The 17,537-nt window shown below is 44.0% G+C and overlaps 1 protein-coding gene across 2 annotated transcripts in view; it reads right to left on the bottom strand.

Moving 5' to 3' along the window:
• CNGA3 (cyclic nucleotide gated channel subunit alpha 3) overlaps positions 1–17,537 on the bottom strand; it is a 62,548-nt gene that overhangs the window by 31,537 nt on the left and 13,474 nt on the right. The window contains exons 2-3 of one of the 2 annotated variants that reach the window (XM_080377376.1): positions 14,214–16,687; positions 3,399–3,530 (exon numbers count right to left, since the gene is read on the bottom strand). In XM_080377376.1, the coding sequence (XP_080233502.1) occupies positions 3,399–3,499 (101 nt within the window). In that variant the 5' untranslated portion in view covers positions 3,500–3,530; positions 14,214–16,687. Of the gene's footprint in view, positions 1–3,398; positions 3,531–12,933; positions 13,557–14,213; positions 16,688–17,537 lie in introns of those variants that run through there. The other variant, XM_080377375.1, reaches the window with a different exon arrangement.

Raw genomic sequence — 17,537 nt, 5'->3', positions numbered from 1 at the left:
CATATCCTAAAGAAAACTCACTGACACTGAGGTTTCTGCTCCGTGCCTCTTCAGCTCTCTAAAGGCCAATTAATTCCCATGCTTTCAAGGTATCTAGAATATTAAGCTCTGGGAAGGATACGTACATCAGCACCTACTCTGTACCTTTTTCTGTATCTGTCTTTTGCCTTGACTTAACTGGGTTCTGAAAAACCTAGAATACCATTTTCACCTAAAATGTATGTAAATAATCCAGAATTTTCATTTAGTAGTAACTGTTTTAATGTTCAGATCAGTTACACAGGAATTGCTGAAGCCCTTCTGAGTGCTGACTGCGAGACAGACTTCAAGGGCAGGATTTTGCTCCAGATGGCTGTGACCTAAATTCGGGTGCCTAATAAAATCTGGGTTTCTAAGTTCCCACTATAGTCAATTGCCATCTTAAGGTTTGATTCAGTTGCCTTAATACAGGAGTCTAGTACCATTTGGAACATCTCAAAATATTTTATCTGACACCTCCAGAGCACATAGGTCTCACCGCATACCCACTAGCCCCAGCTAAATGCTTCAGATATCCTATGGTATCTCAGATAAAATCATTCACATTGGAAAAGACCTTTAAGATCACCAAGTCCAACCATTAACCCAGCACTGCCAAGGCCACCATTAAACCATGTCCCTAAGCACCACATCTACATGTCTTTTAAATACCTCCAGGGATGGTGACTCAGCCACCTTCCTGGGCAGCCTGTTCCAATGCTTGACCACCCTCTCAGTGGAGAAAATTTTCCTAATATCCGATCTAAACCTCCCCTGGCACAACTTGAGGCTGTTTCCTCTTGTCCTGTCCCTTGTTATGTGGGAGAAGAGACCGACTCCCACCTGCCCACAGCCTCCTCTCAGGCAGCTGTAGGGAGCGGTAAGGTCCCCCTGAGCCTCCTTTGCTCCAGGCTAAACACCCTCAGTTCCCTCAGCTGCTCCTTGCAGGACATGTGCTCCAGACCCTTCACCAGCTCCGTTGCCCTTCCCTGGACACGCTCCAGCACCTCCACGTCCCCCTTGCAGTGAGGGACCCAACACTGAATCCAGTGTTTGAGACGTGGCCTCAGCAGTGTCCAGTACAGGGGGATGATCACTTTAAATAGCTTTAGATACCCATTTTAGACAACTAAATACCTCTAATAATCAACATATTCAACCTCAGGGTAAGCTGAACAGTTCCCTATTGCCACCATCAGTACTGACAACATCTCCACTGATGACAGCAGGAACTCAAGACACCTATTTACATAAAGACACTGAAATCCAGATGTCTACAAGGCACAGCTGAGCCCTACTTCCAACTTTCAGATAGCCAAGCTGTGTCTATAGGCTAGTGTTCTGCTTGAGCTGTTTCTATACAGAGGCTGGATTTTAAAAATTGAGAGTTGGTTGTTATTTTTTGGTCTGCTGATTTTTGTTTTAACACAATGGACCAACTTTATAGCATACTACACTGTAAGAATACGGGCACATGAATCACCTACTCCAGCATAATTGAGGATGACAGTTTAAAGCAACTTCCTGTTAACTGTTGCAGTGAATGCTTTTTCTTGGTAATACCTCATTGCACAGCAGAAAAGCACTTAGGCGCATCCTTAGCATTAAGCATAAATTTAACACCCACTGACTGTAATGAGAACTAAGTAATGTGCTTAGTCGCTCTGTTGAACTACAGCCAACAGGAGTTGGAAGAAGATAAAGGCAAAGGAGAAATGTTGCTACTCTAGAAAATCTGGGGTCTTTCCAATGTCTATAGTTGTACGTTTTGCTACAAGACAAAGAAGGGCTAAAATTCTGGATGGGATCTATCTTTTGGTTCAGACATATTATAAAATAATTCTGAATTAAAAGAAAGTATCCAGATTCTTTGAGTGGTATTACAAAGGCATTGTATATACTTACTAGCAATCACTTCAGCAATCCCAAATCCTTAAATATAAGATCTCTTTTACAGAGTAAGATTGTATCTTTTTACCCATCTATGAACTCCTGTAATTAATGCTGATAACAGCAAACTTTCTTTTAAATAAATGCCTCTTCAAGACCATCATCATTGCAATAAATTCGTATTTCAGTCCCTCTGTCATAAGCAAGTCATGGCCTCTGAAACTGCAAATGACTGCAGTGATTTAATCCTACATTTAAACCCTTATAACCACACTCTCACATCCATGCCAGTAATTCCTTTCTTATTGCAAATCACTGATATCCTTTACAAAAAGGACATTAAAAAAAAAAAAAAAAAAAAACAAAAAAAAACAACAGAAAGTAAGAGGCTCATTTTGATCTGTTTTCCCTGTTTCTGAGACAACACTAAATGGGGACAAAGGGTACTTGCAAATCTCCCTAAGGAGACCATGGGGTAGTATAACTAAGTCAAGCGAGCCATGCTGTCCAGAATAAAAGCAGCTCTATTTTCACTAGTGTGGATACACCTTCAAAGCAGAAAGGAAAAGAACTGACCAGTTCAAACAGGACAGGGTTTACATCCATACTAGATGCTAGGGGCATCCAATCCAAAATTATCATGACACGGGCGGTCCTATCATCCCAGCAGGACTCTGAGCGCTCTAGGCACGATACACCCCTGAACAGCAAGAGGCAGCCCGACAAGGTCGACATAGCAGAGGGGGTTGGCCATCACAAGCCAAGTCTGCACAGGTGCTGTGGATCATCAGACACTTCCCTGCAGGCCCAGCAGGGCTTCCCCAGACTAGGCACATGACTAGTACTATGTAAGCTCACTGGCACACTTAAACAGCCACTTGAAAATTATCTAAACAGAGAAAGGTCAATGTAACAGAACTATTATAGTTCTACATATATACAGTGAGAGACTCTGAAAATCCAGTACAAAAATGTTGATATTCTTTACACACTACAAATGCTCCCTATCACAGGAACTAGGTGATTTGCAGGGGCTACTTAAAAAACAAAAAAACAAAACAAAAAACCACACAAAAAACAACAACAACAAGCAAACCAACAAAACAGAACCAAAAAACTTCCTGAGGCTTTTCACTGCATGGCACTGGGAGGTTCCCTTTTTCTCCAACTCCCACAGACTGTGGGAAGCCCAGGCCCTGCTATTTGCGTGGTGACTTGAGAAAGAAATTTCTCCTTAATGAGTTGGTGTAATTCCCACTGATGTGAAAAAGGGCTTTTATTCCTGAGGTAAGACAGATCCTGGTTGCAAAACTGCAAGCCATGACAATCTTCCTGTTGCTGTCTCTTCTGTGCTTCCATATACATTAAGTCAGTTAAGTGCACTGGGTCAACAATATCAAGGTGTAACCCTCCCATAATGCAGAGCTAGAGGAGTGCCACAAATTATGCAGCAATCTGCCCTCTTGACTGTGATGAAAGGAATATATTACCTGATACAGCCATTTTCAATCCTTTCAATATCTTCATCAGTAGCTCTGACAGACAGTCTGTGCATACCAGGGTAGGAGTGCTGGGTGTTGATTTTTGCCATTTTGCTTTACATATCAACATCTAAATGACAGCTGAAACGGAGAAAAAAACATACTGTGAAGGCTGCAAAAGAAACGTGCTCATTACTTAAAAAGAGCGATTCATTAAAACAATGAAATGACAAAAAGCAATTTCGACCATTTGAAAAATAACCAGTGATATTGATGTGATACCTGTTTCTTGATTTATTTGCACTAGTCAGACAACAGTGCTAGTAAAAGTGTAACAAAGAAAACTCATTATGACCAAAGAAAAGGATTACATGACACTATATTCTTTTTAGTCTCTGGACTTTTCTGAATACCTACACCATCACACCTATTATCCACAGTGAAATTGCATTTAAAATCTCATTAAAAGAAGGTCATAGTTAGAAATTCAACCAAAAAAATGCTAGGTAATACATGTGTGAGGACAACCCATTCCACTTCAAGTTGATCCTCTTCTGCTAATTTTATCTATTTTATGATTAAGTTTTTTTATTCCAAAAATGCATATTAACCAGATAATTAATGAAGTGTATCCCTCAGTTTGATATATGTCATTATGTTACATGTATATGCATAACACCAATATATGCATTAATTCTGTATTATGTAAACTCTGCACTACACATACACTAGGGTTTTTTCCATTTCCATATGTCATTTTTATTATACTGCTTCAAGACAAGCTCTGTGAAGATAATCAGCAGCCCAGTTCCTACAAGATTTAGGAAATTGACCTAAATTCCTTTCCTTTGGAAGATTTGGCTTTCAATGCCTTACCAAATTCGTAACACATCTGCCACCTGCAAAACAGGTTTTAAGACTCAAGGCAAGTGTCTTGAAAATTCAGGGACTGAAAGACTTTTAGTGAAAGCTTTACATTTTGGAAAAAAAAATTAAGTTTTGAAACTCCATTCAGGAAGCTTTTTTGTTTGAGATATGACTAGAATGAAATTTACTTGGGATCATTCAACTACCTCAGACTACCTACTGTCCCTTTTTCACCTATAATCCTTTCTCTCACTGACCATACAACATTCAGCTTTAGCAGCAAATGAAGTACAGATCTCATATAAACTTTCTGCCCTGAGGTATTCCTCAAACAAAGTACATAATCCATGATGAAGTCTGTCATGCATCCAGTTTCTTAAAAACCAGACACCTGATTTACCCTCCATTCAACTCCCAGATAACTAAAGTAAATCATATACAAGTTTTAAAATTATTTCATATATTTCAGAATATAATACAGAATTATTTTTTTTTTTAAATAGCCCTTGGGTATCATATAACACCTGAAAATCTGATTAGTGTTTCCCATTACTCATTTTGCCTCAGTGTAGGTCATTGATGTATAACTGTCTCACCTTAAACTGAGCCCTGTACATACTGGTTAACTTGAGTTTTACTGGGAAAAAATGGGCGTTTCTATTACACATTGATGAAAAAAAAAATAGAGATTTTTCAACCAGCTCTCAGATTTGAATGTTCACTCAGAAGAATTAATTCCTTAAGTGCAGATAACCTACGTTAAAAACATAACTACATATAAAAATATTAACTGAGCAGTCTCACAAAATTAATCAAGTTTGTCTGTTCAAAAAACATCTGTCGAATTATTTATGTATATGTTAATGTATATCCATTATAAATACCAAGGAATATTTCTTTTTAAGTGATTCAGCCTTTGAGAGATAAGCATTGTTATCAATAAATTAACCAGTCAAATGAGCAGACTCCAAAATAGATATGATGCCAAAAATATCTCATCTGTAGGAAAATTTTTCATATATCATTTTTTAGTTATAATTAGTGCTTCTACTACATATTTTGTAACACATAATTAGATGACATGCAATAGTGCTTTGGTAATTAGAACATTTATTTTGCTGTAACAGTGAGTGTTAAGGTAACTCCCATTTCTCATACATTAATTTGAACATAATTAATTCAGGGTAAGAAGAAAATGTGTTTTTCCTTCCGTTGATAATGATTTCTTCAAAGTTCAGCTTACCAAAATCTGCAAAAGTAGCCTACAATTTACACTCTGTCTCACTGCCTGGGCTCCAAGATCTGAAGTTAGAACAAGAGGCTACAAGGCAGTAGCCAGGTTGTCACAGCCACTTCATTTAAAAAAGGCAGCGTGCTTCCCGCTGGCGGGTTGTTATGCACGTACAGAAGGCAAGGCACAGCAGCAAATTGCTTCTTCCTACTGAGAGTTGCTCTTGCTGCCCATTTCATTTCCACTGCTTTGAGCTATACTAAGCCTCACAAAAAATAACATTGAAGAGTAAAGTGGCATGAGCTGCTCGGATTTTTCTGCTCTGTATAGACCCTGCTCTCCTTTAAAGCCCAGCAAATAATTTTATTGGGTTTATTTTGTTATAAAACTCTCTATCACATTGCAGGAGGGAAGGAGGAGTTGTCACTCTTCCATCGAACAGTGTCATGTATTCCCCGTGTACCCCCATTCAACTTCCACTTTATTCTAGTTCCTGGTTCTAAAAGTTGGATGGTGGGAAAAGAAGAACAATTCATAAGATAAGTGACAGAGCATTAACTTTCTTGTAAGGATGTATTTCCAGCACAAAGTTAGCACTGAGTTAAGAGCTCGACCAGTTATGCCACCTAACACAACGGTAACCCCGTCATTAGTTCTGGTGATTCACAGTCAGATCGATGTCCATCTGCAGCAGTTCTTAAACAAGGGTCACCTGCTTCATAATCTCCAACAAAATAAATAACTCTGTTAAAGCAATAAAAGTATAAGATAAGAAAACCCCTCTGAAGTCTAGGGATGATGTAGCTAATTTGCTACCAAACATGCATTATCTCACTGAAAAGACGCATGGCTTCTGAACCTGGGGAGTACTTAGCAGTGCTTTTCTATATTTCAAATCCTGGAGGTGTTACACATGGATTTCCAGACCTGTTGTTTCTGCATCAGTTCCTGAAAGTTTTGTTAAAAACCATTAAGTACAATATTACTTTAAACTTCAAACTGAAATGGCTTCTCCAGATGCTACTAATCTCCTGAAATTAGATATTGCTAGTCTGGAATTAGACACTAACAGATACTGGAATTAGATATTCTAAATCTCCTGGAACAGCTTGAGTATGCCAGTGGAGCACTGAATAAAGGAAACAGTTGGATACCTTATTTAGAATTCCAAAAGCTGTGCCACTAAAGAGACAAAACAAGTCATAGGATATGAAACCAAACACTATTTTGGATTGAAAACTAGCTTCTTTTAAAAGACAGAAAGCAAGAACGGGATTAAACAGTCACCTTTATGACCACAAAAGTTTAAGAACACTATTCCTCGAGGTTCCATAGGAAAACCTCTACTTAATGATGCTGACAAAAAGAAGGAGTGGTGAGACGAGATCTCAGGATGGCAAAAAGCACTATGGGCAGGAGAAACAAGAGGAGTGCAAGGAACTTCAGGGTGACCCACACCATTTAGATCAATTTCCCAATTTGACAGCAAGTGATGTGCAATATAGGCAAGTGGATATCAATGAATACAGGTGAAAAGCACGTAAACTACTGCCTTACAGGCTTCCAAATTAACCATATGATCTCAAGAAGAGAACCTGAACATTAAATATGTACAGCTCAGTGAAACGCCCGTTTCAGTGCACAGCAGGCTTGCTGATGCAACAGCTAACGATGTATACATGGAAAGTATTAATGACAGAAAGAATACTAAAACTGCTTTGTAAAACAACAGGGAGGACTTAGCTGAAATACTATTAGCCCTCCTCTTAAACAGAAAGATAATGTAGAATAAAAGCATGGCAAGAATGATTAAGGACATAGAAAAGAGAGAGAAAGAGAAATGGGGCTTGCTCACCCTAGAAAGGCAGCGAATAAGAAGCTATAAAATAAAAATATGTAGGCAGAATTGGAGATAATTTGGGAGTCCTTACAAAGATTTCAGCTGTAAAATGCAAATTCAATATACAATGTGGTCTGAGCTCTTATTCTGCACTAGACTGGAGAGAAGGAGGAAGGGAAAATTTCACAGAAATACAACCCTACTATTAAGCAGTAAAATTCATTAATATATTTTTGGAGGGAGGTAGGGAGAGCGGATGAAGGTTCATTATTAAATTGTGCCATGCATGCCCATCTGTGGTAGAGACAAAACACAGGACTAGTAGAAATAAAATTATGCAGTAATTTGGGTACAGCACAGGTGGTGAGACCTCCTGAAGCAACATGGTTTGGCCTTGCATGAAGCACATAACATTCTGACAAATTACTGGCCATCTGATAAAGGAGAAATATTTCTTTCTGGGCTGCCAAGATTCCTAATGATACATGTTTTTAACAGTCTAGGAAGAAGATCAGCATTTCAAAACTAGATCCAAAACCTGGCAAGCGACTGACTAGGGAGCAGCTTAAAATGAGCATGGAGCTACCAGGAGTGAGCCAGCACAAAAATGCTGTAGAGGCACAAGATTCCACAAACACCTTTTTCAGGGCTGCAAAGAGACAGCTCCAGCTAGCTGGGATCTACAGTCCTAATAAAAGCTGGTGCTTACAAGATGGTTTTAAGACTGGAGTAGAGCTCAGCTTTGTATTTGAAAACATAGTTGTTACAGTAGCGTGGTGAGTTGGCCTTGGCTGGCTGGCAGACACCCACCCAGCTGCTCTCTCAGCAGTCCTGTCACAAAAAGTAAACCAAGAAAGCTTATGGGTCAAGATAAGGACAGGGACATCACTTACCAATCATCATCAGAGGCAAAACCAACCGGAACTGGGGAAAACTAATTTAATTTATTGCTCATTAAAATAGTGATGGTGTGAAACAAAGACAAAACTCCCTCCCCCCCTCTTTTTTTCCTCAGATGCAACTTCACTCCTACAATCTCAACTCCCCCACCCTGCTGGGCAGCGCAGGGGGGAGGGAATGAGGGTTGCAATCAGTCCATCGCATCTCCTCTCTGCCACTCCTTCCTCCTCACACCCTTCCCCTGCTCCAGGGTGGGTCCTTCCCATGGGCTGCAGTCCTTCATGAACTGCTCCAAAGTGGGTCTGCTCCACAGGCTGCAGTCCTTCAGGACAAACCTACTCCAGCATGGGTCCTGCATGGACCACAGTTCCTGTCAGGAGAACCTCTTCCTGCATGGGTTCCTCTCCACTGGCTGCTGTTTCCTTCAGGAGATAGCTACATGCTCCGCCACTGGGCCCTCCATAGTGGATATTTGCTCCAGCATGGCCATCTTCATGGGCTGCTGGGGAATCTCTGCTCTGCACCTGGAACACCACCTCCCGTTCTCCTCTGACCTTGGTGTCTGCAGAACTGCTTCTCACACTCCCCTCCCAGCCTCCTCACATGCTGCCTGTGTGGTATTTTACCCTTTCTTAAATGCATTCCCCGTGAGGCACCAGCATGGTGGCTGCGGGGCTCAGCTGTGCCCTGTGCCGCTGTGTCCAGCACACTCAGCCCCGGCCACCCCTCACAGAGCCCTGCAGCCCCCTGTCAGCCCCTGGGCACCCATGATGCAAGTAGATATCTGCCTTTCATAAAATCTCTGTTATCTTTGAGGTATACTCTCTGCTCTGAATATGTAAAGCTAGTAATGACACCCCAGGGTGAAACTTGATAACCTAAAGGCTGGCGAGTCCGATAAATCCATGTTAGGCACTTAAAACCGGTATTTAGCTCACAAGCGATTTAACAAGAGAGACATGGACAACCACATAGTCCTCGGAGCCTGAATCTAGTCACCCAGTTTTAGGCAATCAAATTGGAGAACTGAACCCCAAAAGTTTCCTTGTAATTTTTAGTTTTCCAGAATTAAGTGACTTATCTTTAAGCACACCAAGTCAAACTATGGAAAATAAAAACTGCCTCAGGCTGAAGAATTTTCCAGTGTCCACAAAGTAAAACGTAACTGCAACAATCCTAGCTCTTGAAAGGCTGACATCTTTACCAATGACTTAAGCAGAATTTTAACATGCTTTCTCACTTAGTATTTCTTTCCACGCTACCACTTGTACTAACCTGAAGAAGGAATAATAATTCCATACTCAATTATATTGCTTTTCAGTACATAAATCACTGACTGAAATTAGAGCTAAATGAGAAAGACATACTATCCTACCAAAAATATAACAAATTATACATTAGTGATAGCTCTCCCTAGTCCAAACACAAATAGTTCATGTACTCTTTCATCATCTTCCATTTGAATTCAATAGCAACTGATGGTTTGTGTCAAATTATTTTATATGTGTTGTTTGTCTGGTATGAAAGACCTGTGTAATCAAGACAGCCAGTTGTTTGGCAGCAAACACAGGTTACAAGTATCATGAAAACTTCAGATTCACGTAAGCATTTGCTAATCTTGAAAGTAGGTTCTACTTATCTCTTTATAACATCAAAGGCTTAGAACTAGAGGTACAAAGGCTGCAGTATCTAAATTTTAGGAGCCGTACTATCCAGTGGATTTCCTACAGGAGGCACACAGAAAATCAGGTACCCAGGAATAAGGCACTGAGAAGGAAGCTACATATGCTAGCCAATACAAAATGACTGAAGCTAAAACGGGAGACTGGAAATAACTGAGCATCTAAGTGCAGGCCAAAAGGACTACAGACAGAAAATATGGCAGAATTAAAAAAAACAGCTTTTCAAGGTGAAATATGTATCACTGTCACAAAGTAAAAGGTGACTTTACATATGATTTTATCATGGATCTTATATATTTGTGTAGTCGGTAAGATACTGTTGCTTTTGAGGCTTTCAACAACAGTTTACTTACTGCTATGGAAGCAGTGGTAAGCTGCACAGGATCACTTACATCATTTTAGTTAAGTCACGTTCCAAATCCTCACACAGCCTCTCAGGTTCAACCCTGGTAAGTCTTTGGGATTTACTTTGGGATTTGACCTCCACCTACATGATCCTTGTTACATCACTTGGTAATAGTTGTAGCTCAGCTGTACATTATGTATGTTGTGCATGTCATGTGTGACAGTCTGCAGTTCCAACATATCAACCAGTACAGGCAACAAATGGACTTCAAAGACTGGACACTGGATCTTTAAGCAACTATGTGATTTGAAGACAAGGTGCAACTTTTTTCTTCAATGATCTGGAGGTTTGTAGATAAACCTGCAGATTTAACTCTGGCACACTCTCGTGGAAAGCTTTGTATGAAGACTACTGGACCAAACCCAAGGGGCTGCAAAAATAATGAGCAGGCTGCACCACTTTACCCTCATGAATCATTATGCGTAACAGTTTATACCAACAATTCTTAAATCCTATTACCTCTTTTTGAAGTACACTTTTCAAATTTTATTACCCTCTACTACATCATATTGCATTTTCCATAGTCTGTGGGCACTGGTATCTCCTGAAAATACACATAATTTATACGCATAGCCTAGTAACCTCAGTACTAAAGATCTGTCAAACAAATATGCCACCTCTCACAAGTACCCCAGGATGTGCATATACTACACATAACACTGCATATTCATATACATATAATTTATAGGTTTAGAATTAGATGTGTATGTTATCCTTAATCCATTTGATGGTTGAGTCCCTGGCACCTTGTAGTAACAAAATAATCTTTTAAATAAATGGAATTATTTGGACTGAATTTCCCTTCTGTATGTATGAATTATTAGTAATACAGTTCAATTTTCTGAGATTTACTGAATTTTTCTGTGGGCCATTTTCTATGGATGTATTGTTTTTCAGACTGGAAACTATTCAGGAGAAACTAGATGTGTATATTGAACAAAACATTGTAAATATAACAGAGTAAATTACAAATTACAGCTGACTGGACAACCAAGCCACATCGTGCTGTTTCTGTTGCTAGTATAGGTTAACGTGAATGCATATCCATGGTTCTATGCAGCAAATTGGCTCTGTGCAAGGCTTCTGTAATCACTGCCTAAAATTTATCAGTTCTGCCAACATCTCTGTCAGTGTATTCATATGCCACGGTAACTCTTAAAAGTGAACGTAACAAGGGCATGAATACAGCTACAGCACAGCAGGTTCACATTTCTGAACGAGTATTCTGTAAAATATATGTTTACATGTGTGCATGTGCATACATGTGAGGGTTACCCATTGAAATTCCCTCCCTGCTCACTTTATGCAAACTATCAGAGCCATCCCGTTTAAATGGCTAGGGAAGGAAAACACGAGAGGTAATTTGTGTCACGTTTCACATGCAGTAGCAAGGCATTCGACCGAAGAGGATTTAAGAGATGCTAATGAAAAGAGATGGCAACATCGGAGAAGGCTGCAGGATAACGTGCTGAACTGAAATGACAGTTGGGTGCAAATTGGATGACAAAGGCTGGGAAGCGCAGAGGTATACAGAAGGCAAAGCTGAGAGACGCTGACATGAAAGGATGGTGTATAATTTTTTCAAGCTGATGTGTTCTTCCCTCAAGTCATTCATTGCTTGTTTACCATGACTACCCACACTGATCAGACATCCTGACAGTCCCATTATCATCTGCACCGTGTATTTTTCTAATCAGATGGTTTTAGCATGCATACTTGAAGAAAACAAGATAAAAAACATCAGAGGAAAAAAAAAAAAAAACCACCCAGTGCTGACTGAAGGCGAAGTTATGCCATTTCAAAGACTGTAACACCTGAAACTACAATTTACTCAGTTGTAGCAATGCAATTACAGATTTTAAATACAAGAGTCCTAGTACTATCTGCTTTAAAGGTAACAACTCTGAATTTGGAAAACAAAATATAGCAAAAAGAGTCCACTACTAACCAGTAGCAACATTCACATTTAAACATCCTTTCACCAGAGATTTAAAGTTAACATTCATGTCATTTTTCCTGGTCTTCTTTTGGCTATTTCCTCTTAGCAAGTGGACTGTGCATTAGAGAAAGACACCGGTTATAGTCATTGTATCTTGTGCGTTCTTACACACACTATGGCCACATTTATGCTATACAAGTTTTGAAAAAGATGTCATATCGCTCAAAATAAGGTCAATTTAGCGGGAGCACCAGGAATCCCAGGAAAATTATTTCCTTGCACTGAGCTTGTAGCATTTGCTAGCATTTTCTTTACATAGTTTTTGACAACCTCACGCTTACACCACAGGCATCGGACAGCAGAGAAGTCAGAGACACATGGACCGAATTAGTGACACTGAGCCTCGGCCAGCAGGAGTGTAGGAATTCCCCCCAGCCCCAACTCCATACGGATTTGTGTCCTGAATCCAATTTAGTTGCGGATACACGGATCTCTGTGTCAATTAACAAAATTAACACTTTTTAAAACGGGAGAGAGAGAGCGCTTCTAAGTTGCGTTTCCATTTCAAGGTTTTGAGTTAAGGTTTACATTGCAGTCAGATGCAGGACATGATCCATCCCACCACCCCCAGGGGATAACATGAGCGGGGACTTGCTGCCGCCGCCGCTTTCAGACTCACCTTCCCACACTCTCCCCCGCAGCATCCGAACACAGAAGCCCTGCCCGCCGCCGCCGGCGCTTCGGGGCCGGTATCCCGCAGCACGGCGGGCAGCGCCGCCCTGCCCCGGCGCGGTGTCGGCCCGGACCCCGCCGCCGGCCCGCGGCGCCGGGCAGCCCCGGCAGCGCAGCCCTCCCCGGCGGGGCGGCCCGGCCCGGCCCGGCGGGGGCGGCGGGGCAGGGCCCACCGCGGCCGCCCCTCGGCGAGGCGCGGGCGGATTAGCGCCGAAGCCCGCACGCCTAAGCCCGGCTCACCGGGAAAAGCCGCTCGAAGGGCTTTGCGATCCTGTTAAGTGCTCGAAGCGGATCAAGACGTCAAAGCAGCCCGGCGGCGCCCCGGCACGTTTCTTGCCACGCCGAGGAAAGTTGGGAGCCCGCCGCGGGCGGGGCGGGCCGGGCCGCTGGCGGAGCGGGGACCCGCGGCCCCGGGCGGCGACGCGGTCGCTCCCACGGAAAGCGACGTGACCCTGCGAGGCGGCTCCCCTCGACTCCGCGGCGCCCCCCGGCAGCGACACCGCCCCGGCCCCCCGAGGCGCTCACCACCGGCGGGGCGGAGCCGGGGCCGGGGCGCAGCCCGCCTCAGCTGCGGTCCCCCTCGGCCGGGCAGGGTCGACGCCATCCGGCTCCCGGCCGCGCTCCCCGCTCCCGCCGGTGCCTCCCGCCGCTCCGCGCTCCGTGCCGCGGGGAGAGGCCAGGAGGCTCGGGGAGGCTCCGCGGCCCCCCCGGAGGAGCCGGCCGCCGCTCCGGCGGAGCGCTGTGGGCCGGCAGAGCGAGCCGGCTCCCCGCCGCCCGCCCCGGCCTCCGCGGCCCCGCACACGCCGCCGCCTGCGCCTCCATCTGCCGCCAGCGGCGGACGCCGAGGGGCCGGGCCCGGTGGGCTGCCCGCCGCGCCAGCCCCCGCAGCCCCCGCCTGCCGCGCAAGGCCGAGCCGGCGGAGCGGGGCTGGCCGGGCGCGGAGCGGGGCCTCGTCGGGAAGGCGTGCGGGGACCTGCCGCTGCCCGCGGGAAGCGTCCCCCCGGCAGCCGCCCGGCAGCGGGGCTGGTCTCTGCCCGCCGCCCCTGCGCGGTCCGCCCGCCGGAGGGGTTCGCTGAGTCGGTGCCGGCCCACAGCCGGGCACCCCAACTGCTGCGGGCACCCACCCCTGCTCCTCGCTGGGGCGGCGTCCCTCCTCGGTGTTCCGCAGAGGAGGTTTCTTCTTCCACACTTCGGCCCTCTCTCCCTGGCCCGCCGGAGGGAGCTTACCTTCCCGGGACTCAGACCGCTTCCCGCAGCCTGCTGTGCTGAAGCTCCCCGAAGGCTTCCGCGCCCTCCCGAACTTCCCCAGTTGAGTTCTGCTTTTCGCAGTGATGGGAAAAGCTGGAAACAAAGACCGCTCCATAAAATGATTCTTCAGGTGGAAAAAGAGTCAGCACAAGCCATGTCATTCCCAACTGAGAGGCTGTTGCACTTTGCTGCACAGCGTCGATTCAGCCAGGGTGAACACATGACACTGGAAACTCGCATGTAAGCCCTGGGTTTACCGAGAGGCAGAGTTACTCACTGTTTTCCCCTCCCTAAGAATTATTTTACGTAAGGAAGATGAATACATCACACAGCAAGCACCAAAGAGAGGGAAAGGCCATGTTTAAAAACTCTTAAAACCCCATCAAAAACTTGAGGTCTCTTTCTCACGTAGCTATCACATCAGTCTTCAGAGTAACAGGCTTTTTTGGGGGATTGGGACAGAAAAGCCTGGAAAGATGGGAAGCATTTGAAAGGCATGTGTTTGCTCTTCAGTTCCACCAAGCACCAGGTTGCTATGGTCCCTCAAAAAGCTCAAGCACCAGTTAAACTTTCCAGGTGCTATACATAGACACACACACTTTGCAGGTCATGGCTTCCTACGCCTACAAGGTCTGGTCATACACCTAGCCCCCGTGTTCAGGTTGGCATGTCAGGGAAGAAACCTGGGAAGGAAATCCAGGAAAAAGTTGTGGAGATTTCCAGAAGGTTCCATATCTCGACAATATGGAGATCAGGCGGAATCAACAAAAATGGATGTCCACATCTAGAACGCATCACTTTGTAAAGTCTGTCATTGTATTCAGTGGTACTGGGGTAAGAAAATTTAGAGAAAATACTATGTTAAAGTTATAATACATCTTCACAGTACTTCGATTTACTTCCCTTAATCAAAGGATTCTCTTCAAATCATTACATCACGGAAGTAACTCTCTGAGAGAAAAAATGTTTAATGAAGGAAAGCAATGTTAACTAAATTTATCTAAGCATTTATCATAACATGCATGTTTGTTAAAATACTATTCTTTTGTTCAAGGAAATAATGCATTGTCAATATAACTATCTTTTTTTAAAATACAGGATTATTAGAATGTACCCTCAGCATTGATAATGATCTGATGATACAGAACTGGGAGGAGCAGCTGACACACCAGAAGGCTGCGCTGCCATTCAGCGAGACCTGGACAGGCTGGAGAGTTGGGCAGAGAGGAACCTGATGAAGTTCAACAAAGGCAAGTGTGAGGTCCTGCACCTGGGGAGGGACAGCCCCATGCACCAGCACAGGCTGGGGCTGACCTGCTGGAAGGCAGCTCTGCAGAGAAGAACCTGGGAATCCTGGAGGACACCAAGCTGCCCATGAGCCAGCAGTGTGCCCTGGTGTCCAAGATGGCCAGTGGGATCCTGGGGGGCATTAGGAGGAGCAGCAGGTTGAGGGAGGTGATCCTCCCCCTCTGCTCTGCCCTGGTGAGGCCACATCTGGAGTGCTGGGTCCAGTGCTGGGCTCCCCAGTGCAATAGGGACAGGGAGCTACTGGAGATTTTCCAGCAGAGTGCTACAAAGGTGATGAGGGGAATGGAGCATCTCCCTTATGAGGGAAGGCTGAGAGAGCTGGGACTCTTCAGCCTGGGGAAGAGAAGACTGGGAAGGGATCTTATCAGTGTCTACAAGTATCTTAAGGGCGAGTGTCAAGATGGGGCCAGGCTCTTTTCAGTGGTGCCCAGCGACAGGACAAGGGGCAACAGGCACAAACTGCAACAGAGGAAGTTCCTTCCAAATGTGAGGAAAAGCATCTTTTCCTTGAGGGTGCCAGGGCACTGGAGCAGGCTGCTCAGAGATGTTGCAGAGTCTCCTTCTCTGGAGACATTCAAAACCCACCTGGATGCAATTCTGTGCAATCTGCTCCAGGTGACCCTGCTTTAGCAGGAGATTGGACTAGATGATCTTCAGAGGTCCTTTCCAACTCTGACCTTTCTGTGATTTCTCAATTTTTAGATTAATCTGACTTGCATACGTTTTAGAACAGGTAGTTGATTTCTCAGTGTATAAATGTACAGCCTGCACTGGTTGTTTTCCTTTCTCTCTCCTGGGCTCTTCCTAGAACCATCATTCTCTGTAGAAATACTAAACCTATTTACAGTTCTGTAAAGGGGTAGAAGCCTTAATTAAAAGCTAAAATTCCAACACCAATATTCTTTATGTACTTATTTTATGTTAAAATAGACATAAAAAAGACATAAGCAACATTAAATTTTCCTGTTGCATTAGAACAAACAGCCCTTTCTATGCTAAAAGCTTTTGTATAGCAAATACATTAAAAAAATTCTGGGAAAATATAATTTCTAGTAGTACCAGGAAAAACAGTATCCACTCATCAAATTCATGTGAAGCCCTTTGGGCCTCTGGAAGAAGTTGTATTCCCTGAGAAATACTGCATTCTTCATGCATACTTCAGAAAAGGCACTACCTGGAACAACAGAGCTATTAGTGGTACCAAATCACAACTGCTGGTTCCCCATCAGCACTGCCCTTCCTGTGCCCCTAGCAAGTAACCGTGCTTTAACCAGCTCCTGCTTCCAGCTACATGTTCCTCTTTGTAAAAATAACCAGAGGTCCTCCAGTCACAGATTCCATGTCAACTGTTCCCATTGACTGTAAGCACAGAAGAGAGACTTAGTTAAGCTCCCAACAGCTCACTGAATTTTTATCAGCAAGTGACCATCTGCTACCACATGCACCTCATTGACTGGGGAGTAGGGTACAACTTCACAGAGCAGTAAATAGAGCTGAGAGAGTCCAGCTACTCTCCCACTGAAGTGACAGTTTGGGAGGAGAAGCTGCTCAGAGCAATTATGGATGCTAGTGCAGGATAGCTGGGACAGGGGTCTCCTTACCACCTCCCAGCACAATATGCTATAAAACCATTTGATGTCCAAATAGCAAGGCATGCCTCACTAAAGCAGAACAAAAACAACAGAGGAGAACATGGAGCAAAGCAGGGGTGAAGCTGCTGGAGAAAGTAGGGAATGGTGAGGAAGACAAGGGGAAGAAAATCCCCTCGAGGAGGAAGGTAGGGTTAGTTGGGAGTTCATGAAGAGAAGGACAAAGTGGTAGGATGCAAGCATCATTCAGGCATTGAAAAATGCCCTAAAAGGGCAACAGAAGGTTTAAACTTGCTGCAATTTTAAGAAGGCTTATTACACATGTCCCCATTACATGTCAAGTCAAACAAAAGAGCCCTTCTCCACCATACATACAAAGTGTGTGCTGCAGGCATACACAAGGTGA

Source organism: Falco punctatus, assembly GCF_963210335.1.
Source record: "Falco punctatus genome assembly, chromosome: 2".
NCBI lineage: Eukaryota > Metazoa > Chordata > Aves > Falconiformes > Falconidae > Falco > Falco punctatus.
Note: the sequence above shows the minus strand (reverse complement) of the source record. Positions and strands in the feature narration are given on the sequence as shown.